Genomic DNA, 27,449 nt, shown 5'->3' with positions numbered 1-27,449 from the left:
GCCAAGAGTTAGTCAAAGGAGCAATTTGGTAAGTTTGGGGACAAAGAGAGTAAAAAATGGATCATGAGCAAAAAGGGGAGTGAAAAGGGGGCTTTGAATGGTATGTTGACTCAAAACAAAAGAAAAGGAAATCTACCCCTTCATGGAAAGGCTTGGACGACAAGGGGTGTGTTGACCTTCTAGAATGGTGAACAATTATGGTTGGGAAAAAAATAAATGAGAGTGTAAGGGTTTGAACATGGTACCTCTAAGATTTAATTAACACACTTAACCACTAGACAAATAATTCGCTTGTGATACATACTTGCGCATTTTAATAAATAAAATTTAGGGCGTGGCATGTCCATTGTTTCCAAAATTTTCCCAACTTTTAGTTTTTTTTATTCAAATTGATTATTGTTTAATCAAGAATTGTTTTTAAGCTTCTGTACACTCAGTATTTACCTGAAATAGAATGAATAATGTCATTATACATGCTCGTATGTGTTTATTTAATATTTATTTGAGATTTTCATTAATAAATTGTATGCAATTTTTTGGTAATTGTTCGTAAAATCTCATTACTCGGGTCCGGTGATCAGATTGGGTAAGGGGTGTTACATTTATAGATATTTAATAAATTGTATGCAATTGTTTGGTAATTGTTCGTAACATCTCATTACTCAAGTCTGATGACCGGACCGGGTAAGGGGTGTTGCATTTAGAACATGCATGAAATTAAATAGGAGAGCCATTTATGACTTGTGACAATGAAATAATGATGAAACCTATTTACTTTAACTTTATTGATAAAATAACTTATGAGTGACATGCCAAAAATTTGGTTGACTAGTTGACCAAACAAATAGTTAAGTATATATTATAAAATATGATAAAAGAAAAGAAATATATTCTCTCCATCATCCTTGCATGGTTGGCCATTGAAGAGAGAACACCCATACCAATTTTTTTCTTTTTTCTTCATCTCAACTTATTTCTCATCATTTTACACAAATTTCTTGAAGTCATCACAAAACCATTATTTAGCTTCTCCATTTATCATCTCCATCATCTAAAAGGCTAAGGTTTGAGTGCTTAAATGAGAAAGTGGGTTGGGAAGTTGAAAGGATGAAATTATGGTATACGTTTTATAGTTTACATCTCATACATGCTTAATCTTATGTTTAAAGCAAGAATTGAGTTGTTGAACCATACTTAACGCAATTTATTGAATTATGCGTTTGCAATCTTTTTTCATTTCATGAAAAAACTAGAATAAGGAAAGGAGAGTTGTAGCAAAGGGAAGGAAAAGTTTGTTGATTAAGGTGGATTTAGGCTTGTCCAACACTTTTTAATATTTTTATGTGGTAAGATATATGGAAAACATATTAAAAACTTATATAGAATTTATATTTCTTTTAATTTATAATTATTGAGTTAAATATATTATAGTATATTAATATTTAATGATCATGAAAGTTTGGACAATAACAAGAAGATGACCTTGTGAATGATTTTCATGCTAAGTTTCCTTGTAGAGATGCTAATGGAATCTTGCATATTAATTTGGTGGATTTAATATTATGAATGAAATTATTGTTTGTCTTGTAGTGGTTACTGACTCGAATGTTGTTACAAATTTGAAAACTTGATTGAATATGTTAGTATTGATATCCTAGAAATATTGAAACAAGGCCCCAATAGCTTAGTTAAATAGTTAGGATACAATTGGCATGCCAGTAGGGGACTCTTGTTTTGTACTTTGGTATTCATGTTTCTTGCACTTAGGTGATCTTGTTTCTAGCACTTCGGTACGATCCTGATCTGGTCTTCGAACACTTGCCCTTCGAGGATCTTGTAAATATAGTTTTCGATAATTTGTCCCTAGTATCCTATCTTTATTTTCTAAGCATACTAAAGGATGAAGTTAACTAACTTTGAATTTTGAAAATAACTTGATTACGACATGATAAAAACTTGTACTTAAATCGTTTGATAGAAATATTTGTACATGTTCCCATAGTACTAAATTGCTTTGAATTTTCCTGATTTGACTTTTAGATGCCATTCATGTTTCTTCTAAATGAATTATATAATCTTGTATATGATTCGAATACCAGTTTCGAAGGTAAGTCTATAAGGTTTTATTCATACTATCTTACTAAGATTTACGCTTAATGTACCGTTATTTTTGTGCGTAGGTCTTTTGAACCAAGGCTCGATACTTCTCGAGGATCACAAGCATACACCATTGTATTCATTAAAGAGTATAAAACATATGTATTTGCAATTGATACATAGTGGCATGTACTAAAGAAATCATTTAGAGGTGTATATATTATTGTTTCATATTACTCTTAGTTGTAATGGTAATATTAACTATATCTATTTTGCTTATTTTTGTTGGCCTTGAGCCACATGCTTTTTATTTTGAATGATGCATGGGTGCTTTGGTTTTCCATGCTTTATTTGGTTATTTAATGGTTTTATATAAGTATAATATGCTAGAATAATATCTTGAATGTTTTTTCATATCTGGCCTCATTTTGACAATGTTTTATGAACAAGAATGTTGGTTATTTTACTTACTTTTTAACTTGTTTTATAAAATTCTAGTTTGAAGTTGTATCACAAATTGTTTTTTACCATTAAAATATGATTTTTAAGTTACTAAATATTAATTTTTTATATAAAGTTTGGGGTTTAAAAATGAAAGCTTTTGGATAACTTTTTGCCTCACATAGCCCTAGGGGTACCGCACCCCAACTGGAAGAATGCCAAAATGAATAGTATCAAAGTTGGGGTTTGGTACCTATGGCCCTAGGTACCGCAGCCCACTGTATTTTGTGTAAAAAATGTCTTTCAAGGCTCGAATTTTGTCTCAAACAATTCTGAACATTCACGAATATTGTTAAATTAATTTTAACAAGATTTTAAAACTATAAAATTTAATTTACCATTTTATATGATTTTATAAAAATAATTTATCATTTATTTTCTTAAATAAAATATTGGTTTGCTCCAAATATGTTCCACTAGCATCTCTTATTCATAACGATGACCAGGACGTACAAGGGACATTATAAATTTGATTCCTATGGTCGTATATATCATTTATACCATATGCAAATTTTTTTAATTAAAAATTTGATATTTATTGTACGAATAAAAGAGTAGATATTTATCGTCTCATACACTGATTTTATAACTAGGAAGGGCCAAGTTATTTATTGTTAGTCTAAACAAATGGACATCGTAAACAAATACCAAAAATTTGGTGTTTATGTCAGACAAAGAGAGTAGTTAAGTTCTATTCAAATGCAAACTTATACAAAGCCATAGCTATATAAGTACTTACGTGCTGTTTGGTTGGGTGTAATGGGTATGTCATTACAGCACTATTCCGTGGGCCCTACTTATTCCGTCGTTTGGTTGGGTGTAATGCCCTGTTATAGGCTTATTACATTACGCCCCTATTCCTAAAATCTGTTGCTTTCTATTCCTTTCCAAAAGCTTACTATTGCTTCCCCATTACAGCTCTCGATTTCATCTGCCCTATTTTACCCTCCCAACCCAAAAGCCACCTCCACCCTCTCCCTTCCAACATGAAACAGAAGCTGCCAGCAAATCTTTTGTTCCTGAAGGTAACTGCAAAAAAACTGGAGGACCAGCCACACCAAGTGAGTTTTTCTCAGATCTGATTCCATAACTTTTTCCTTCCTTTCAGCTGCCACAACTGCTTCTTCTTCATCACTCATCAACAGACTACTTCTTCTTCTTCATCCGCTCACCGGCCGCCAGTCATCCGTGTCCATTTTCGGACAACGGTGTCTTGACAGTTCGTATTCCGTAGGACACCAGTACGAGAGGGGAAGATCCGTGTCGGTGCTTTTCCATTGCCTGACATCCTTATACAAGAAATGTTTTTTATTTGCTAACATTTTACATCTCATTCCATTCTCTAAAAAAAATTTGAATTTTGATTCACTCCCATATGACTCATCACTTGAAGCAATATAAACTACAAACTGTGTGGCTTTATATTCAATCTAAACCTTAGCTAAGTTTACCTTCTTGTTGTGGTTCAAACAAGGGAGCAACTATATATGAAAAATCAAGTTTTATCTTTTTACAGAGGTTCACCATCGTTTTCACTAAAACTAACGACATTCTTCTGGTTTTTTTAGTTTGTTAGTAATATTGTTTTACCTTTTTTATTTTCATCTTGACATAATTGCAATCATAGCCGAGATTTACATTTGAAGCTTCAATGGCGATTTCATCTCTCCCTTGTATTCAACCTGTAAGAGTTCCTTTCAAAGCTTGTAGTTTCTTTCCTGCTAGTGTTTGTGGTGGATTCAACAATAAGAAAAGGATAAATGCTGTTGTTTTTTCTTCGTTGAGGAAAGTTTCCAACGATATCAACATTGAATCCAAGGTACTTTTTTCTGTAATGTGCATTTGCTTGATGAAGCAGCCAACTATTTTTAGTAATTATTAGCTTGTCTTTTACAACATCAAGGCATTGGCTGATTAAATAGTTTGCAAGCATGGATATTATATGGCTTTACCCATTATCCTTGAAGAAGAAGTGTTAAAATACTATCTAATTAAGTATATCTTTCCCAAATGAAGACATAAGGACAAGCTAGATTGATTAGCTATTAACGAATGGAGATGTCAGATAGAAGAAAAGGATTATCGAACTTCGAATTTGTTTAAGCAGTCTTGCACTAATAACTTACTTTGCCTTAGCCATGAATCCAGGCTTCTTTGCCACAACTCATGCCCATTTGATGCTGAAATTATTACTGGTAAGTTAACCCGGCATTTGCAGGCCAAGATAAAATAGTCCTGAAACAGCTAATAATGTTATTAGTATTCCTCTAACCCTATTTTCATCTATGTTTTGACTAGTGCTTAAGAATTAACTGGAATATGGGAGGTCCCAATCTTATCCATTATGGTATGAATTGTTACATATCTGGAAAATAAAATATAGGATTAATGGTAACCACCTCTAAAAGGAGTCAAATGTTGCCTGGTACTATGAGTTGAGGTACTAAGCCATTGAGGGCTTGGTGGTGATTGGCAAAACCCCTTTTCTTTCGAGCCCCTTGTCCTCTGTCTCTATGGTTTTCTGATTTCAGTTCTTTATTCTTAAAAATCAAATGTCTAATTTGTTTAAATTATATTGATTGTGGAAATTTGTTTTATTACTAGTGAAAATACAATATGGTAGTTCTTTGCACTATGTAGACGCATGGTTATAGTGAATTTGTTATTCTTGTATGGTATCTCATTGATTTTGTATATATATTCTCTTAGACTTCTCATTGAAATCTTATTGATTGCTTAATTTATGAATTTTGACATAACTGAAACTTCTCCTTTAGATAATTTACCTTGGGAAGCCTGATGGTCCTACCTGCCACACAGGGTCAGAGACATGCTATTTCACATCAATAGGTGATTTGTTTAAGGAGCAAGAAGTAAGCAGCTCTCATCTTTAACAAAAGTGCTGTCACAATCTTTTAGTTCTACTTCTACACTACCTTATACGGTATTATTTGCAAGTTCTTATTTAACTTGGTTTGTGTTTGTAGGTTGAAGAAACTAACTTGGCATTGACAACTTTATACTCATTAGAGGCTACAATTTCTAAAAGAGAATTAGAGTTAGCAGGGAAACATGGAAAGCGTTCGTGGACTAAAAGGCTCTTACTTGATGAAAACTTATTGAGCTCAAAAATCCGGTAAAGTTATATTACCTTGAGCTATAATAGTAGTATGTGTCCTATAAAGAACTGCAAAAAGTTCAAAAACAAAGAAAGTAGTGTTAAACCACTAATGAACATGTATAGAAGTGTGTATATGGCATATGCCCCATGTTTTGAAGTCTTTACTCTTTAGCATGTCTAAGAGTATGTGTATAGTATTTGCATGTTGAATTTTATATAAGCAAATTAAGTGATCAATTTACTAATGCAGGGAAGAAGCAGATGAGTTGTGCCGAACGCTGGAGGAGAAAGAGGACAGTTCATGTACTGCCTCAGAAATGGCAGATGTGATCTACCATGCTATGGTTTTGCTAAGGCACAAAGATGTAAAGATAGAAAATGTTCTAGAAGTTCTCGGCGAAGATTCTCTCAATCGGGTATAGAGGAGAAGCAAAGCCGTGCATCAACCAAGAGTTAAATGTAAACTGTAGTTTTGCTAAGGTCTAGATTTGCAGCTTTTATCCCATGCTTAGGTTGTTTTCAATAAATTCGAAATAACCTATCTCTGTCATAATTACCAGTTTTTTGCATTTCTTTTCGAAGTACAGGTATTTTGATTTTACTTGACCTTTTCTTGTATCACAATAAAATGCATTTTGTTTCTTAAGTCCGCCATAATATTCTGTTTTTACTCTGTTTCTTGGGTGCTTGATGCCGAGGTCATGGGGTGAGTAAGGGTTGGGTCAAGTTTATGTATGGCATGACCACCATTCATATTTGTCCAAGTCGATTACAATATGAGTACATTTTATCTATATAAATTGTTAATCCAAGTCTGTTCAATCTTTAGACAAAATGAACCTTGCTAAACAAGTTATGCGTGCAATTTAGTTGGAGAGGTTTTTTGTTAGGTCATGTAAGACTTTTGTTGGTTACACTATTAGAAATTCAAGAGCAAATTGGATCCTCTAATATAAAAATGAGCAATTTAGTCGTTAAATAATTCGTTTTGAAGCAAACAAGTAACTTTTGAATAATTTTAATATTTTTCTTTTCTAAATGCTCGTGGAAAAAATTGAAAATAAACATGTCTAAAAGTTTAATCATAAAAAATCCATCTTTCTACAGAAAATACAAAAAAAAAAGTTAAAATGAAAGAAGAAAACAACATTGAAGACCAAAATTGCTGCAATTCAAAACTAGAAACAAAAATGAAATTGAGAAAATAAAATTTACGTTCTAAATTTTAAAATTCGAAATTGTTGATGCACAAACAATAGAATCCTAATTTGTCAATGGACAGAAAATCACTGATGAGATGAGTTGAAAGGTGCTTTACGGTCGGAAATGGAATACATAATTTGGAATATGAAGAAAAATCCTAATTCATTATGTTGTTAAGCAAATTGAACTTGGGTTTGCTGATGGTAAAGTAACAATCATAAAATCATTATTCAAAGTCAAGTTTAAATATTTTAATATTTGATAGAAGAAATTGATGAAGTTTGTTGATACAATCATAAGAATATTTAATCCTAAGAATTTTATTAAATTATATATTTTTGTTAAATTATATTTAATAATAATTATTTTAAATTATATTTTATAGTATTATATATTATGATTTTAGTAAATTCATATAAGAATATTTAATATTTAATACTAAGAATTTTATTAAATTATATATTTTTATTAAATTATATTTAATAATAATTATTTTAAATTATATTTTATAGTATTGTATATTATGATTTTAGTAAATTCATATATGTTATTAAATTATATATTTTTATTAAATTATATTTAATAATAATTATGTTAAAATATGATTAAATTATTTATTATTTATATTAATAACCTTATTAAAATTTAATAACAATAACAATAATCATCTACCTAAAAAAAATTTTACTAAGGGTATTCTAGTCATTTTAGTTTTTTTCTTTATGCTATTAGAACATCGTTCCATTCAACCAAACACAAGAATATTATTACAGTCCCATTCCATTATATTCAACCAAACAAAAGGATTAGCTATTATGCCTCTATTCCATTACACATCTATTACATTACAGCGAACCAAACGTGCTCTCAATACACAACATTTCAAACCATTTGTTGTTGTGAAGAAATAGGAGTAGGGTTTTCTAATATCATACTTGATTGTTTAGGAGAGGCTGCCATATAGTATTTGAGAATAGGCTTTACCTTTTCAACACTGATAATAATTCCCCAGAACATGAGACGATATATAACCACCATGCTAACCAAGATTGCAAGATCAACCCATTTAGAGTATCCCATGTCAACTTGCCAAAAGCTTCTCAAGACTTCATTACCACTAATGGTAGGAGGTCCCCCAGCTCGATCGTTGGTGAAACTCAATCCTTCATATTCATTTTTGTAGAATCCTTGATTTGTATACGTGTGAAATGCGATGTAGTACACGGGATACCTCCAAACTGGGTCAGGGAGGTCGTTAGGCAACCGAAAGAAACCACCATTTAAAAGCATTATTCCTTGGATACCAGCTCCTGTAATGATTCCCATGAGATAATTTGGCACAATGCTTGTAACAGTCATCATTATGCTCTCGACCACCGTCATGCTACTGAAGAGCAATAAGACAAAGTAGACAAAGCGACCAAAATTCTTCTGAAGTCCAACCAGGTAATAGGCTAGTGCTCCTGGGATTAAAGAGATTAAAAACAAGTAGGGGATGGATGAAATTGTGTTTCCAATAACAAATGCTCCAACCCCATAATGTCCATTCAGTCTTTCCCGACCAAAGATCTGATTTTGATGAAAGGGGAGAAAAGGAATGTCAAAAACTAATGAACCATGTACATAATGGTGAAGAAATTGAAAAAAAAATAGTACCTTCATGTCTTCAACAAAAGAAGGGAATCCTCCTATTGCCATGAAAGTCAAGAATGACGAAACAAACGAGAGCATGGATCCTCTAGCCTAAAAATCCCAAAGTTTTGCTAATCGGTTTATATCATCTTTACTAAAGCATGGAATAATTTCTAGTATGTCATCAAGTTACCTGAATAGAATCGTAGCTGAAGCCAACATCATGGAAGATAGTCCCAATACATAAACATAATGCACTATACATTACAAAGCGAAGCACGTAGTATCCTAAATCGCGATGCATATTAATAAAAGATCTCTTCGTAAGAACAATGCTTTGGGTAATGAAGCTAGCTTGACTTCCCTTTCTCTCTAGAGGCCCTCCTTTCTGCAAATAAAGAACCCTTACAAGTTGGAGTAATAGGCTTTTTTTTTAGGTTTAAGTATCTATAAGACTTAAGTTTAAAATTAACATACTTGTTGGGATATCTTTAATACATTATGCTGAACTTCTTTCCATATCTCTGATGACTTGTAAGACTTGACAAGTGTGTTGATGATTTCCTCTGTGTTATTGGTACCTATTCCTTGCTCTATGTCCTAATCAACACCAATAAGCAAATTCAAAAATTGATAATTAACTTATCAAATGCATAGTTTATACTTTGAGTGTGCCAGATACTTACCTCATCAAAGTCTTTGTTGATGGTTTTAAGATAATGATCTGATGGGTTCTTTAAAGGTGGACAAGGGAGGCCATTTGTAGCAAAAAGCTAGAAACAAGTTTAGTTTGCAAAAGAAAAAAATATCAACACTCATAATTATTTTCCAATTTGCATGAATATTTGAAAAAATATATGTATGCATACCATCTCAGCCATTGAAACAGGACCAAAATAGACTGTTTTGCCAGAGGAGAGAAGGTAAAGATTATGGAAAAGCTCAAAAACTTCACTACTAGGTTGATGAATGGATGCTATTACAGTCCTTCTATGCTGGCGAGCTAGCTTCACAATTCGATTCATAACATGGTAGGATGCTGCACTGTCTAGTCCACTAGTGGGCTCGTCAAGGAAGAGAAGCTTAGGCCATGTTAAGAGCTCAATACAAATGCTAACTCTCCGCTTTTGTCCTCCACTAAGTCCTTTGGAACTCCACCCTCCGATTCTAGTGTCCATGGAATCTTGCAACCCCATTTCTCTTATTGTCATCTCAGCTCTTTCGTTCTTTTCAGATATTGACATGGAATCAGGCAACTGAAGTTGTGCTGAGTAGAAAACAGCTTCCCTTACTGTAAGCGTTGTCACTAGAGCATCATCTTGAGTAACATAAGCCTAATATTGATCATTAAAAAGGTGTTGGTTAATAATTTTCTTAGGCATATAACTCCACTATAATGAACATATGGCATGTAAAGGCAAATAAACATAAGGTTTATCAATCAACAAACTCAATAACTGATACAATATTAGAATGCGAGTGAAAGAAATAAAAAAAAATATATATAAAAGAAAATTAAGCAATACTTTTTGAGAAAATAAAAAATATTGGTAAGATAGTAAAAGAAGAGTAATGCTATTTTATTTATGTTCACAACATTGAAGTTTTTAGATTTTTAAGCGCTCAAATTCAAGGTTTAATAGCATGTTTGAATGGGTTAAGAAAAGGAAGGAAAACCAAGTTTCCTTGCTTCGACAGCATATTTTTACTATGAAAAGGAAAATAGAATGAGTTAAACTTAAAAATTCATCACTTTCCATTGTTTTAATTTATTTTTTAATACCCAATTTGTGTTAAAAGTGATAGGAAAAATAATATTTAAAATATCAGTTTTACCCTTTAAACATTTTATTATAACTCTATTTTTGAAATTTGTATTCAACAATTTTTAAGACTCTATCTTGCCATAATACTATAAAAATAGCAAATTTATGGAATAAAAACTAATTACCGATAATTAACCATCCTACAATAAAATAAAAACATTGAATAAATAGATATTTTTGGATTATTAAGTTTCTATGTTTTAAATTAGCTTTCAAAAAATTATCAATCTCATCCTTCACTTCCTTTTTTTTTCTTTTTGATTCTTTATTTTGTAAATTTATTTTTTGACATTAACCATGCCTTCATTCTTATTTAAATAAGAATATTTTGATGTATTATGATTTATAAAAAAATATTTATTTTTTATAATTTTTAATTTTATTATATGTTAGTATGTAAAGGGTTAAAAATGAAAATTAATAAATCATTTACTTTTCTTTCAATATTTTAACCAAACCAAATATGTTACAATTCATTTCCTTTCTTTTCCTTTACTAATTTTAAATATTCATATCATTTCCTTTTTTTTCTTTTAATAAAATTTATCCAAACATATGTAGGGATTGGTTCTATTTTATTTTTAAAAATTTAGACTACCTATGCAATCCTATTAATATATTATTTTTATTATATGATTTTGATTTATTTTTTAATTAAATTTTTGTTTGATTAATTGGTGACATAAATTAATAATAATAATAATAATAATAGGCCTCCAGAATTTAATATTGAACAACTAACAGTCATATTTAAGTTTGAAGAGGATCGAGGGATTTGGATTGACTTAAGCTTCCAATTTAGTTAATAATTTCCATACCGAAGTTCCAAAAGCAAGCGTTTCCTTGCGACCATTAACTAGGATCTCCCCTGTTTGATGAATACGCGAACTTAATAGTCTTCCTGCCAATCAAACACTTCTTATCATTTTATCATCCAATCAAAACTTAACCTTAACAATTCTTACCTAAACTATACTAACAATAATGAAAAGAAGCAATTTCACACAAAGTTCAATGGAATTATGTCAACTTCTGTAGCATGATATAACATTAATTAGTAGAATATTTTAAAGTGATAATCACCTTTTTGACGTGTTATCTCTATATAAAATAATGTTTTAATTCTCTATTTAATTTTTTTGTCTCTTTTAATTTTTAAATTTATATTTTTTATTAAATCATCTTAAAATAGATGAAAAAGTTAATGTTTGTTAACTTTACTAACATGACATACATGTGGTTAACTTGTCAACATTTTATTTTTTTATTAAAATTTTAAAAATATATTTTTTATAATTTTATATTTTCTTAATAATTTTAATTATTTTTAATTTTAAAAAATAAATTTTATAATTCTTTTAAAATTTTTTAATTTCTAAAAGAGTAATTAAATGCTTACATGTTGTCAATGTGATAATCAATTCATGTTTATTCCACGTTAAGAAAATTAACAAATGTTAATTTTTTCAATTCATTTTAAAGTGATTTAACCTAAAAAATACAAATTAAAAGACTAAAGAAACAAAAAAGTAAATAGATTAAAATAACTTTTTTATAAAATTAGAAAGGCAAATAAATATTTATGACTATTTTTAAATCTCACACCAATATTGCTTGATATAAACAGCAACGTGGGGAGGGGCATTTCGGATCCTTTTAGTGTTCTTTCTCCAATTTTTTTTTGTACTTTTGGCATATTCATAGTTAAAAAATAATAAAAAAAGATTTGGCTTCTCCAAATATGACTCGATCATATTATATGTTTTAAGGCTTGAAAAGTGACCTACCCATCAACAATTCCCATTGGCTATGATCTAGCCATTCTGAAACATAAACTTGTTGTTTACTATTAATTTGTACTGGTAGTATCTTCAACCCGAAGTTGTCCAAAACTAGTCAAAGTGATGCACATGCCAATGCAAGAAACCCTTTTGGAAAATGAAAATAAAAAAGCGAAGCAAAGATGTAAAGATATATGACCTGCCAGTGTATCAAGAAGGGTTGACTTGCCACACCCTGAAGGTCCCATGATGGCTAACATCTTCCCTGGCTCAGCATACCCAGTGAGCCCTTGTAAGATCGCCCTGCTTCCCTTTCTCCCCTTAGAAACAGTCACCCAAAGATCAGCCCATGTCAAGAAAACGCCTTCACCTGGTTCTGTCTCAATCCTGAAAGACGGCGCTTCATTGTAGGAACCGACTCGTCCAGAAACCATGCTTTCTATCTCCAAGTTGTCATTCTCTGCTGCTTCAGGCTGATGGTTTTGAGAAGAATGTTCGGGGCTTGACCCCGGTGTCCATGTTGGGACGATGACCGAGGAATCCATTCTGAATAGTGAACTAAGTTAATGAATCAGAAGATATTGAGTGAAGCAACAGCCGATCCGATTATTTTATAGTGATGGTGATGCGTTTATATCTTTATATCGTACACGTGAAGATGCAAGACTTTCCTACTGAGGAACATATATTCAAAAAGTATTATATCTTTATAAGGTGGTATTGCAGCACTGCTATTAGCAGACAATTGTAGAATTGGTGACTTTAGTTTAAAGGTAAACAGGGATCCTATCGAGAAACACATTTTAATTACTTTTAGTTAATAGAAGATTTTGTAAGTTTTGCAAGTTTGAAACGTTAAGCATATTATACCGGTGCGGTGAATTAGTAAGTTGGTCAACTCTGATTTTTAAAACCACATAAATTAAATTGGTGAGTTGAAAAAAAGTTAACACGCGGATAACGTGGATAAAATCAACCCAAAGTTATTTCAACTCCTGCGTTGGTTCCGGTTATAATGTGTGGTGGGTAATGGCAACGGCGGGGATATTTTTTAATATAATTACATATATTTCAGTCCGATTTATGATAGGAGTATATATTAGATAATATCAACAACACATATATAATAAAAATAATTATATATTATTATTTATTATTATAAAAAAATAATCTAAACTAAAAGTGATCTAATTTGATAGGCTAGTTATAATGCCCCGAAAGTTACTACAGTAAGGAAGTGAAATATTATCCTTCATATAATAAAATAAGGAAATAAAGTGACAAAAAAGGAAATTTTGAGTTATGCAAGCAAAATCTGTTTGGGAAGTATATTATGATATATTAATTCAAGAAATGACTAAATCGCAAAAGTGAGAAAAGTTTTGTTGCCTAAGAGTAAATACTCAATATTTGAGGGGTTAAAGTGTAAATATGAAAAAATTTGAAGGACCAATAGTACAAATATTAAGGGTGGAAGGATCTAGAAACTAAGGAAAATGGATGAATTAGGACCAAATTAAATAAGTGGAAAAAGTATAAGGGGTTAAATCATAATTTTACTAAAATGAGTGATAAGTCAATGGAGGAATTTTGAAGGATCATAAGGGGCAAAATGATCATTTAGCAAGGAAGATGATTTTGAAAAATAATAATGACGTTCGTGATATTTTAGATTAAATAAATAAATAAATATTAGTTTATTAATATTTAATTTTACATTTATTTATATTTTATTAATTCTTTTTTAGTATATAAGGAAAGAAAGATGAAGAATTCTCTTCATCTTTCCATGTTCTCAACGTGAGAAGAAGAAGAAAGAAAGAAAAATTTCTTTTCTTTACAATTTGGTTATTTCACCAAAAATTTACCATTTTCACTTAGAAATTAAAAGAATTTCCATAACTAGCAAGAGAGAAAGATAATAAGGAAACTATGGGAGCTAGAATATCAAGTTAGATTCAAGAAATAAAAGTTGGAGAAGAGAGAAAGTTAAGTTAAAGTTTGGTTTCAAGAGAATAACGTATGGATGTTAAGGTTTTATTTTATTTTTAAGTTTAGTAGTGATAGAAAAGCATAAAAATGAGCTGTATTGAATGCCATGAATATTCAACTAGTATGAGTTTGCATTAGAAATGGTTAATTTGCATGTTTTAGGCTCAGGGACTAAATTGAATTAAAGTAAAATTTAGGGGTAATTTTGTAAAAATGTCAAAAATGATCAAATTGCATGAAATGAATTGTTTTATTGTCTAAATTAATATATTGAAAGAAATTATTAATTTATATCAAGTGGGTTTAGAGCTTTAATTTTGTTGTATGATGACTATATAAAGTGATTTTGTTAAATATTGATTTTATGATCAAATTGTGAAAAGGTTAAAAATATTAGGGTTTTGTATTAAATTTTTTATTTTATTAAGGGTTGTATGATAGCCTAGAATATTTGGAAAAAATTATTAATTGAGAAAAATTGGTTGATTTGATTGATTAACTAGTTAAGGGACTAAATTGCAAAAGTTATAAAAGTTGGGATAATCATGTAATTCAAAAAATTGAAGGGTATAAATTGTGAAATGAATTGGAACTGAAATATATGATAATGAATGAGTAATTTTATATTTTAGATCAAGATCCCGTAGATACTCGTGAAAAAAGGAAAAATAGTGGAATATTCCCTGAACTCCTGCAATTATTACAATTCAATTCAGGTAAGTTCGTATGAACTGTATTCTATATAATTTTGGTTAAAATGAACGTTAATTGGTGATTGGTAATGTATATATGTTCTCTTGTTAGAATTGAATTGTTGTTAAAAAAATATTATTGAAATTAATACTCAGTTTGGATTGAATGCGAGATTTAAGTACATTCGTTATATGGCGCATGACGGCATTGGACGAAAATGACTGTAAATTACCCAAGTAAACCGGGGTTCAACATTTGTTTCGAGCTCTTGTGTTTTACTTTCTGTTTAACTCTTACGAGCTTATATTTAACTCTTATGAGTTTCCGTTCAGCTCCTATGAGTTTCTGTTCAACTCTTAAGAGTTTCTGTTCAGCTTACGAGCTTCTGTTAACGATGTACTCATATCTGTAAGTCGTTCTTCAAATGGTAAGATAACAGGAGTTGTTTTTGGATAATATATGTATATGAAGAAACAGTAAAAGAATGATATGTATCATGATATGATTATATATATATATCAATATCTTGATATGTTGATACATGGAAATTATTTAAGTTGTGATGAGTAATAAACTCAAGTGTGATATGTTGATAAAATAAGTTTATCAATGTTGGATTTATATGAAATATGTTCAAATGTTCTAACAAGTGTTGCTGATGCTTAGACAAGTGCCAAACTATTGGTTAAATGGTAATATGTTTATTTATATGATGCGTTGGAAGGGTAAGTGCACAAATTAAAATATACTTGTGCTCATGAAAGAGTGGTAAGCTTTAAGTTATGTAATTTCTTATGAATTGGCTTATTATGTTATTAATTTGAAAAGGGCTATGTTCAAATGCACTTGCTTGTGATTATGGTGGTATGATATGTTTATGACTGGTGTGTTATGCATATAGAATGAGTGTGGATAGTAAAGAAATTCAAATGAAAATTTAGAAATTTGGAAGAGTTAAAGTTGTTGAATATACTTCATGAATATTGTGGTATCAATATGGATTATTCTGGATATGTATAAATTCTTATTTAAAATGAATTGATATGATTAAAGTTTATACGAGCCTACTAAGCATTCATTGCTTACGTAGTTGTTTTCCTTTATTTTTCAGACTATCAGAAGCTCGATTAGGTTGGAAGCTTGTCAGAGATATATCACACTATCCATTGGTTCTATCGGTACTTTCGAATGTTTTGATTTTGGTCATAATGACATGTATAGGTATTTTGTTTAATGTTGGTCTATATGTAAATTGTTGAGAATAGCCTCTTATTATAGCTTGTGTTGAATGCCATGATATAGTTCGTAGAGGTGTGAATTATTGGGGCTAGTTTAGTAACAAATTGGATGAGAAATATGACCTGTAATATGGCCTATTTTCGTTTACATGGGCAGAGACACGGGCGTGTTTCTCAACCGTGTGTGACATACGGCCAGGTGACACGACTGCGTGTCCCCTGTATCTTAAATTTTCACAAAATAAAATGCTCACATGACCTAGCACACGGGCGGGTGGCTTGGCTTTGTGACCTAAGTCAGAGAGCTCCTAAGTTTGGACATGGGCTGGGACACAATTGTGTGCCCCTGTTTCGAATGCTTACACGGCCTGAGACACGGGCGTGTCTCTTGACCGTGTAAGCCACACGGCCTGGACATAAGGGCGCGTGTCCCCTGCACCTTTGAAAAATTTTAATAGTTTCCAAAAAAATTTCTAAGTACCCGGTTTAGTCCCGATTTGTTTCTAATGTGTATTTTGGGCCTCGAGGCCTCCTATAAGGGACATTATGCTTGATCTTGATTGGTTTCTGATATGAATGCTATATGATATGAAATGTCTGTTATTCGATCTGTAAATTCCAGTAGTACTCCGTAACTCTGTTCCGATGATGCATTCAGGTTAGAGGTATTACACTAATTAAGTTTCAATTATTAATTAAATAAACCATAGATCAAGTATATGTAGATAGTAATTAATTTCTAATTAATGATGAACTAATTAAAAATTAATGTTAATGTGCAAAAAAGTTATATATTACAATTATGGTTTTTAAATTACACATACATCACTTTTTAACATCTAATCATCAGAAAAGAAAGAGTCACTTCACTAAAATATTTGTGTGTTATTTTGAAAGGTTAAAACCATAATATTTCAATATATTAAGTTATTAATGGATTTAAAAATGCTTTCACATCTAATTTTACGTTTAATTTATTTTTAATGATTTGACATGATATATATTAGTTTACAATTCTAAATTTTATATATGATTTTTTCAATTCTTTCAAATGATATCTGAACCTTATCATATCAAATTATTGAAAATAAATTTTTATTTTTATTTTTAAATAATTATGCATCAAAGCTATGAAGGATTTGTTATTGGATTACTAGAAGAACTGAAAATATGATAATTGATATTAAATGATTAAATATAAAATTGATACTTGAATTTGTCTACTTCTTCTAAGTTGATAATTATTTTTTTCTTTAAATTCTTTAATTTTCATTCTATCCATAATTTTGGTCATTTTCAGTAATAGCATTAAATTTGGAGATGTGACACTTTAAAATGAAGACACGTGTCAGTGATGATATTATAATGATATCATCGTTTGAACAAATAAAAATATATAAATTCCAAAAAAATATAAAAAATTCAAAATATAAAAAACTAAAAAAAAAAAATAACAATCCAAATGTGCCTTGTTCATTATGTTCATATAGATTGTCATTCATCAATATTTAATTATTTTTCAAATTGGCTCTTAATAAATGAAATATAGAACTTGCTTTCAAAAAAAATATCCTTTAATCCTAAACAAAATCAAAACCCAAATTCCCGAAATCATTTTCTTTTTTTTCTTGTTTGACAACCATTGATCATTTCACTAGCAATCTCGAAAATGTTCTTTCAACTATGAAATGGTGTAACCATCTCCATCTTTTAGCTTTTTTGACAGTTAAGATATATGTAAAAATAAAAATAGAAAGGAAACAACTCAGATTTCATTTTTCGATCCTCATGTAAAAAAGAAGACACAAAACAAAGAAAAAAAAACAAGTGAAGGGAAAATAGGGTGAAGAAGCTTGACACAGGCGCCAGAGAGGAACACCACCCTATGGACAAACCTCTACCCGATTTGATTTCTTTTTTCCTAATTTTGTTAGGATCATTCTTTCTTTAGGAAGATCTTAGGTTTGCTTTCGATGCTCTTATTTCTTCTGTTACCTAAGATTAAGATATGAATGAAAAAAAGGAAAATAATAAGAAGTGGAAATAAAAGAGAAAACAAATTCATCTCAAATAGAAAACAAATTATAAAAGCTCATGTAATACAAAGAAATGGAACAAGAGATGAAAGGATTGTTAAAAATTAGTGCATCTTCTTAGATTTTTTAATTTACTTGTTTTCTTTATCAAATAAGTTGGTTCCTATTTTATAGGGATATGATCAAATTATGTTTTGTTAGTTGCGGTTTTAGTGGGCTATTAGTTGCAGGTTTTTAGCTTTAACGTTACATGTAGTTAAGCTATTTATATGTGATTTTATCTAATGTAATTTTGTGTTTTTCAGTAATCAAAAACGTTCTTCAATACTTTGAGCTTTTCTTGTTATTATTTCTTTCATTACCTCGGTCATTCCCTTTTTTTTTATGGTATCTCAGAGCCAGGTTATTCATTGGTTAATTGTGTGAAAGGGTGTTTTGCTAGTTGTTGCAATGAAGGTTTCAAATGGAGGAAATAATTAGATTGGTATGGAGAAGCTTGTAGGCACTAACTACAAGTATTGGAGAGGTGTATGGAGGCATTTCTTCAAGGCTAGGACTTGTGGGGATTGGTTGTTGACGCTGATGCAACAATCTCTCCCGATATTTCCGAGAATGCCGAGTCACGAAGAAGGTGGAAGGGCAAGTGCGGCAAAGCTCTCTTTTCTTTGAGGACTTCTATTAACAAAGAGTTCATTGATCATGTTCGTGATGTTAACTCTCCAAAAGAAGTTTGGGAAATGCTCGAAAGGTTGTTTACCAAGAAGAATACCGCAAGGTTGCAATTGTTGGAGAACGAATTGGCCGGGTTAAAACAAGGAGGTATGTCAATTTCAGAATACTTTTTACGAGTTAAAAATATTTGTGCTGAAATTTCAGAGATAGATACGAATGAGAAAGTTAGTGAAGCTCGTTTGTGTCGTTATCTTATCCACGGTTTGAAGAAGGAGTATGGGCCTTTTGTCACTTCTATTCAAGGGTGGTCAACACAGCCTTCGGTGGAGGAGTTAGAGAATTTTCTCTCTAATCAAGAAGCTTTGGCAAAACAGATGGCGAAAAGTTTCAAATCTGATGCCGTTCTCTTCTCAAAAGGGAAGCCAAGCAAGAAGAATGAGTTTGGAAATAAAGGCAGATCTGAAGACTCTAGTTCGGAAAAAGATGGCAACTTGCAAAGCAAAAAGTCTTTCAAATGCTTCAGATGCGGAAAGACTGGACATATCAAGAGAAATTGTCGTGTGAAGATTTCCAAGGCCAATGTCCCGTCCACGGAAGAAACCGATGATCGACTCAATTGGGAGCATTGCTTTACTGTTGAAGCTATTGAACAAAAGTCATCAAAAGCTTTTTTCAATTATGCTGATAACAAGATGGATGAGTGGATCATTGATTCTGGTTGTTCCCGCCATGTAACCGGAAATGATACTTTGTTCTCGGAGATGCATGAACACCATGGAGATTGAGTTATTGTGACTGCGGATAACTCTACTCATCTGGTAGAAAAAGAGGGCGTTGTGGTGATCGATGTTGCCAACGATACGAGAACTGAAAGTGTCAAATTGATTGATATGTATCATGTTCTAGGTTTGACGAAAAATGTAGTTTCAGTTTCTCATATTACTGATTCTGGAAAATATGTCTTGTTTGGCCCTAAAGATGTGAAGGTGCTTGATAATGTGAAAGAAATTTCTGCTGATGTTGTGTTTTCTAGTGAAAAGAGAGGCTTATTGTTCATTATGTCAGCAGGTGAAGCTTATGTGAAGAAAACAAGCCAAACCGATAACGCCGCTATTTGGAAAGCTCGATTGGGTCATGTGGGGTACCAAATGCTGCAACAAATTTCTTCGAAAAGGTTGCTAGATGGGATGCCGATCTTGAAGACTGTACATGAAGATGTGATTTGTCAAGGCTGTCAATATGGTAAATCTCATCGTCTTCCTTTCAAAAGCTCTTGAAATCGGAGATCTTTTTTGCTCGAATTGGTTCATACGGACTTGACAGGACCAACGAGAACACAAAGTTGTAGCGGCCACTGTTATGTCATGGTTTTGGTGGATGATTACTCAAGGTTCACTTGGGTGAAATTTTTGAAAGAGAAGAGTGAAGCGTTATCCAAGTTTGTGGAGTTCAAAGCTACTGTTGAAAAAGAGTTTGGAAAGAAGATTAAGTGTCTTCGAAGTGACAATGGAGGATAATACATGTCCGATGATTGTTTTTTCAGTATTGTGATGACAACGACATCTGTCGTCAAATGACTTGTCCAGATACTCTACAGCAGAACGGAGTTGCAGAAAGAAAGCTTGGTTATCTTGCTTCGATTTGCCTTTCATGGCTGCATGACAAGAATCTTCCTCGAGAGCTTTGGGTGGAAGCTGTTCTTTGTGCATGTCATGTGACAAATAGGCTACCTCCTTGGCCAGGTACCCAAAAATCTCTTTTTGAGATTTTATATGGTGAAAAGCCAAATGTGAATTATTTTTGAGTCTTCGGTTCTATTTGTTATGTACATGTTCCAAAATCAAAATGAACTAAACTTAATCCGGAAGCAAAGAAGTGTGTATTTGTTGGCTATGATTCTTACAGGAAGGGATGGAGGTGTATGGATCCAGATACGAAGAAGTTTACTACTTCGAGAGATGTCGTGTTCGATGAAGTATCATCTTTCTACTCCACTCAAAGATTTGCTGCAGAAAATATTGTTCTTGAAGGTGATGGTGAAAACTTGGATGAGGTATTTCCAAGAGTTAATTTGCAACCATTCACTGATGATGAGTTGGAAAATGAATCTCCAACACCAACTCCAAGTCAGAATGTTCAACAACATGAGGGTGGTGAGCAACAGAGAGTGAGGAGGTTTACCAGAGAAACGAGACGACCTGAGTATCTCAGAGACTATGAGGTGCAGCTGAATCATTGCAGTATCACTTCTTGTTTCTTTGTTGGAGCGTCTGATGAAGAACCAGTAAGTTATGAAGAAGACAAAGGCCATTCAAAATGGGAGGCAGCCATGGAAGAAGAAATTGAAGCTTTAGACAAAAATGAGACGTGGGAGTTGGTTCCTAAACCAGAAAATTGTAAGCCGATCACTTGTAAATGGGTTTTTTGCATGAAGAAAAAATTGGATGGCACCATTGATAGATTTAAAGCTCGTCTGGTGGCTCGTGATTTTTCTCAAAATTATGGATTAGACTACGAGGAGACGTTCAGCCCAGTAGCAAAGATGGTGACGGTGAGATCGATTATTTCGCTTGCTGCGTTTAAAGGTTGGAGGCTATGGCAACTTGATGTAAAGAATGCGTTTCTTTACGGGGATTTAGATCGTGAAGTATTTATGGAGCAACCTGTTGGCTTTGTCTCTAAGGAATTTCCCAATCGTGTTTGTCGTTTGAAGAAAGTGTTATATGGCCTTAAGCAAGCACCACGAGCATGGTATGGTAAAGCTGCTCAATATCTCATTTTTTGTGGCTTTAGAGTTTCTGAATCAGATTCTAGTTTATTTATAAAATTGGAATCAGGTGCACATCTCTTGGTATTATTATATGTTGATGACATGATAATAACTGGAGATAATGAATCAGAAATTTGTAATTTGAGGAATGACTTGTCTGTTCGTTTCGAGATGAAAAATTTAGGGGAGATTGGATGTTTTCTTGGTCTAGAAGTGGAAAAATTAGATCAAGTTTACTTTTTTTCTCAAAAAGGCTATGCAAGGAATCTCTTGGAGCGTTTCGGTATGGGGGAGTTGAAAGAAAAAGCTACTCTGATGGAGCTGAATTTGAAGCTGAAGAAAGATGATGGGAGGCCGTTGGAAGATGCAAGGAAGTTCTGACAACTTATTGGAAGCTTAATCTATTTGACCATTACAAGGCCTGAAATTTCATACTCTGTTAGTGTTGTTTATCAATTTATGCAGAATCCAACAACTATTCATATGGATGCAGCAAAGAGGATTTTGCGTTATGTTAAAGGAACTATTGGTTATGGTCTTCTATACAAGAGATGTGATAGCTTTATGCTGAGTGGATTTACTGATGCCGATTGGGCTGGAGATACAAACGATCGTCACTCGACTTCGGGATATTGTTTCAGCATCGGTTCAGCAATGGTTTCTTGGTGTAGCAAAAAGCAAGGTGTTGTTGCTTTGTCGAGTGCCGAAGCCGAGTATGTGGCAGCAACTATGGCTGCACAATAGTGCATTTGGTTGAAGAGGTTGATTGGAGACATATGCAAAGTTGATTATGCTGTAAAAATCAAGTGTGATAATGAAAGTGCTATTAAGCTTGCATCGAACCGATTTTTCATGCTCGAATGAAGCATATCGAGGTTCGACATCATTTTGTTCGAGGAAAGGTTCTAAGTGAAGAGATTGAGCTTGTAAACATTCGCACCAACGATCAAGTGGCTGATATTTTCACTAAGGTTTTGGTGAAGCCTAAGTTTCAGCAATTTAGAGATGCTCTTGGAGTTCTTGATCGTAAGCATGCACTAAGGGGGAGTGTTAAAAATTAGTGCATCTTACTGGATTTTTTAATTTACTTGTTTTCTTTATCAAATAAGTTGGTTCCTATTTTATAAGGATATGATCAGATTATGTTTTGTTAGTTGAGGTTTTAGTGGGCTATTAGTTGCAGGTTTTTAGCTTTAATGTTACATGTAGTTAAGCTATTTATATGTCATTTTATCTAATGTAATTTTGTGTTTTTCAGTAATCAAAAACGTTCTTCAATACTTTGAGCTTTTCTTGTTATTATTTCTTTCATTACCTCGGTCATTCCCTTTTGTTTTAAGGCAAAGCAAGTACAGGGAAATAGAGCAAATTTGATGGTGATGGCTTATCTTGAATCCTACTTTAAAAATCCGAGAAAGAATATTTTATTAGATTTTTAATTTTTATAAAAATATTAAATTATAACATCATTATTATGTCACCATTCCCATGTGTTATAGCCGGGAAATGACGCATGTCTTAAATTTAAACCGTTGCAAAAAAAAAAAAATCATAAGTACCAATTTGAGAGAAGTGGACAAGTTTAGGTATCACTTTTATATTTCAACCTTTTAAAAAAATCATTTTAGCCTTCCATGTAATTTTTTATTTTTTTAATCTTTAAATTTGTATTTTTTATCAAAACATCTAAAAATAGATGAAAAAATTAACTTTTTTAACTTTTTTGACATGTCATACACATGAATTGCCACTTGGATGACACATCAATATTTAATTAATTTTTTTATAATTTTAAAAATTATAAAAATTAAAATTATTAAAAAGGTATAAAAATTATAAAAAATATTTTTAAGAGTTTTTAAAATTAATTTAATTTTAATATGTTATCCACGCAACAATTCATGTATATATCACATTAGCAAAGTTAAGAAATATTTAATTTTTGATCTATTTTGAAATAATTTGATAAAAAATAAATTCAAAAATTAAAAGGATGAAAAATTAAATTAAAAATTAAAAATTAATAACTTTTAATAAAATTAGAGTGAGAAATAAATATTATTGCTAACTAAAAGCAAAAGGTATAAAAGACGATGCACGCTTTATGTGTATAAATAAGCATTTTTTATTATTTCAACGTATGAACTGCGTTAATATTAAGTTCTATTGATTGATTGAGTGTATGGTTTATGGATTTTTATGGATTAGGTTATGTTCTTTTGTCAATGGTTGAAATTGTTATTTTGGATTTATATTTAATGTTTGTTTGTGTGATTATGATATTCATTTAATGAATTTGATTTTAAGTTTTGGTCAATAAAATTTAGTTTTGAATTTTGTTGTACACTTGCTCTAGTATTAAAAAATAGTCAGAAATTAAAAGTTTTTGGCTTCTTATGATTGCATTTAAATAAATTTCATTTTGGGTTATTTTGAAAATTATAGTGTAATAAAAAAAATTCAGTTTTGACCTTTAATTGTTATGCTAATATTGATTGACCTAAAGGAAGGTTAATATATAACAAAATTACTTATGCAACTATGTTAATAAACATGTAATGATTATTCAGTTTTACATGTGAGTAAAAAATTGACCGAAAGGAAGATTTATTTTTCGACATATTTTTATTGATAGTGTTTGATTACTACAACAATGTATCACTTACAAGTTACTATTTTGTCCAAAGATAAAATATTAATGGAGCGACCGATATCTTGATATGAAATTTACTTTTATTCAATTTATTACAACAATGTATCACTTACAAGTTACTATTTTGTCCAAAGATAAAATATTAATGGAGCGACCGATATCTTGATATGAAATTTACTTTTATTCAATTTATTTTGGTTTAAATTTGAAGTCTTACGTGAGCTTGTTTTGTTTGATTTAGTTACTATTATACCTGCCAACATCATTACATGCATTAAGACATTTAAGGGTGTCGTGTCTGATAATATTAGCTTGGCTAATAAATTCATGACTAACATTGCAAAGAGGTTTGTCAAGAACAAAAAGTCTAAAATTGACACGTTATTAACAAAAATTAACAAATCTAACTTCAATGAGGTATATAAATGTGAATACAACATCGCAAGAGAAACAACAAAAGGATTCAACTAAGGATGGTTGTTTCCCTTGTAGTGCAAAAGGTGAAATTATTAATTTTGTTTAGTATAAGGTTAATTTGACTTCATTATCTAGACACTATGTGGATAGATTCTGGTGCTACAACTCACATCTGTGTGTCTGAGGAAGTTTGCCAAAACTACCAAAAGCTTAATGATGGTGAAAGATACATCTATGTAGGTGATAGTAATTCAGCAGAAGTTGAAGCAGTAGAGACTTTTAAATTATTATCATTAAGAACTGGATTTTATTAGGATTTGATTGGAACTTTTGTTGTACCGTCTATTAGGTGAAATTTGATTTCAATTTAGCACTAGACAATTTTGGTTTTTCTTGTTAATTTGGAAATGAAAATTTTATTTTTTTCATAATTCAAATTTGGTTGGTTCTAGTTCTTTATCAAGTTATGATAATTTAAATATACTTTATACCATTGCTTCATTTAATGAATCCTTCCATTCTGTGGTAGGTAAGAAACACAATTCTGTGGTAGGTAAGAAACACAAATTAACCATTGAGAATTTGATTTTTTTTGTGGCACAAGAAATGAGGTTGTCTTTCAAAGGAGAGCTAAGAACTTGTGTTCAATAGTATTCTTGATCCTTTTGATTTTTTCCGAATACTCTGAAAAATATAAAGGTTCTAAATTTTCTGATCTACTACTAAGGCAAATTTTAAGAAGGATAATACTCATTCTTTGAGGATGTTGAATTTGTCGGGGGGAAGAATGAAGGATACTGTCTTTGAAAAAGATTTTGATATTCCTAAACATATTCTTTTAAGTGCTATTGACAATGATCAGGAACATACTATTACACATGATATTGTTTAAGTAGCAACTTTGGATCCAGACAATGCCGTTGAGCCTCTCTTTTAGAAAAAAAAATCGATTTGAAAATGGTTTTCTTGCACAGTAGAAAAATAAAAAATTTAAAAATCGAGCTGGTTTGTAATATTTATAACAATAAACCAATTACTGAATTCACACTTATGTTTTCAGCTAGATGGATCCTTATAGTTCTTGGCTTTCAACCAAATGACCTTCTCCACTATTATTGTACCACGAACTACTTCGAGTGTAGGCTCAAACTATTAAAATCAAACACAAAACCATAAATAAATTTCTTTGTTTTAGTGTGAAAACAAAAATCTCTTCTCAAATAGAAACCGACATAATTGTTATTCTAAAAAATAGATTTAATACTTAGAGAATAAAACTCTTTCTATTTTCAAGCAGAGTAATAATATCTTAAAGTTGTATTTTTAGCCCTATCGTTGCCATATATTTCTAGGGAGATGAAGTAAAACTTTTGTTGAATTGTAGAAATTTATTTCAAATAGAAAAACGAACTCATAGTCTAACTAGAAGTATAGGGGCGACAACCCATATCAGGTCAATTATAAGTACTTCTTGGACTTTTAACCAAATACTTTATAATTTGATCCAAACCGATATTTATTTTTCTATTTCCCAAAATAAACATTTCAATTAGTTTCCAATTAAATAATCTTCTCAACCTAATTCTAATTCTGTTAAAATCATGACAACTTTATTACCGCCTCCAGATGTACCAACATCCAGAGTGTGAATATTGCGTTAAAATATAGAATTACGAGGCGGTATTCGCAAGTATACGGGTCTAGTTGTAATATCATTTTACAACGGAGTGGATGAATACTCTAAAGATCGTTCCCAAAGGAGGCAAAGGTTAGATTAATTTTAACTTACACACTAGAAGATCTAATTAATACTTTAATCAAGTTATAGTACGGAAACGTAAATAGAAGGTTTTAGGGATTTTTACAATACTAAGAATAAAGCAAAATAACATAAAGGAAAACAAAATTTTAAGAGAAAGAAAAAGTAGAAGGAATCAAATCTAGTGATGGGTTATTAGCTTGGTTCACCAATCCCAATCAACTTTTGTTTCGAGGTCCTCGTCAATCAACTAGGCGCTACCCTAGCAGGATCTTCCGATCTTCCACTAAGATAGCAAGTTAGCAAAGACTACTTATCTTCCGACCTCACAGTCTAGACTTGTAACACCATATACCCGGCCCGATCACCGTGCCTGAATATTAGGATGCCACACCGCCGTCTTATGTCATACACAACAATTAAAAGCTCGTTCTAAAAGAAACGTCTATCATACTATCACTCGTATAGGTTTTAAGTCAATCGTACTCTTTGCTTATCATCATTACATGTTAAACATACATCAAATGGTCTTATAATAATTAAACATGCATAGGGTCTATTTAGCAAAATTTTCCAAGACAATCACGTAGGTATTGATATTGGCACATGTGTATCGATATTTCCTTTAAGTGGTATCGATACCACTTGGAAATCAATACCAAAACAACATTCTATTTCTCGCCCAAAAATAAAATTCTAGAAATTATTGGTACCTTTTGAAAAGTACCGATAATTTTACCTCAAGTATTGATACTCGTGATAGTGTATCGATACCAATTTACGATTCTGACTTTTTGCACATTTCAAAATCACAAAGGTATCATTTTAAACACGAATATCAACACCTCTACTCCAGACTGGAAAAATACAATATACATGAGCATATAAATCATTCCAACATGTACAAATCCATCATGTTACATATCATCAAATAAACGTCAAAACGACTGTAATAATAGTCTCAAACATTGAAAGTAAGTTCGAGCAATAATCAACATAATACGAAAAAAATCTTATAAACTTAGGAACAAATAGTCTATGAAGGCATCCAAAACATT

The 27,449-nt window shown here is 31.4% G+C and overlaps 1 protein-coding gene and 1 pseudogene across 1 annotated transcript; one reads left to right on the top strand and one right to left on the bottom strand.

Moving 5' to 3' along the window:
• Nucleotides 1-3,450: 3,450 nt before the first annotated feature.
• On the top strand, nucleotides 3,451-6,365 carry LOC107913457 (histidine biosynthesis bifunctional protein hisIE, chloroplastic-like; annotated as a pseudogene).
• A 1,301-nt stretch (nucleotides 6,366-7,666) lies between these two features.
• On the bottom strand, nucleotides 7,667-12,895 carry LOC107913456 (ABC transporter G family member 1). Its single transcript, XM_016842042.2, has 8 exons — nucleotides 12,361-12,895; nucleotides 11,199-11,281; nucleotides 9,424-9,888; nucleotides 9,241-9,327; nucleotides 9,032-9,154; nucleotides 8,748-8,942; nucleotides 8,579-8,665; nucleotides 7,667-8,491 (listed from the first exon to the last, which is right to left on the bottom strand). The coding sequence occupies exons 1-8, from the start codon at nucleotides 12,704-12,706 to the stop codon at nucleotides 7,805-7,807; spliced, it is 2,073 nt and encodes a 690-aa protein (XP_016697531.2). The 5' UTR covers nucleotides 12,707-12,895; the 3' UTR covers nucleotides 7,667-7,804.
• Between the last annotated feature and the right edge of the window lie 14,554 nt (nucleotides 12,896-27,449).

The sequence above is a fragment of the Gossypium hirsutum genome, chromosome D11, assembly GCF_007990345.1.
Source record: "Gossypium hirsutum isolate 1008001.06 chromosome D11, Gossypium_hirsutum_v2.1, whole genome shotgun sequence".
In the NCBI taxonomy this organism is placed as follows: Eukaryota; Viridiplantae; Streptophyta; class Magnoliopsida; order Malvales; family Malvaceae; genus Gossypium; species Gossypium hirsutum.
The sequence above is the reverse complement of the archived record's forward strand: the minus strand, read 5'-3'. Positions and strand labels throughout refer to the sequence as shown.

Excerpts from the sequence above, each read along its gene's own strand:
- LOC107913456 (XM_016842042.2), bottom strand. The coding sequence starts at position 12,706 with ATGGATTCCTCGGTCATCGTCCCAACATGGACACCGGGGTCAAGCCCC. Across the intron at positions 9,889-11,198 it reads CGCTTGCTTTTGGAACTTCG|GCTTATGTTACTCAAGATGA; the intron begins GTATGGAAATTA and ends GATCAATATTAG. Across the intron at positions 8,666-8,747 it reads TCAGCTACGATTCTATTCAG|GCTAGAGGATCCATGCTCTC; the intron begins GTAACTTGATGA and ends TGGGATTTTTAG.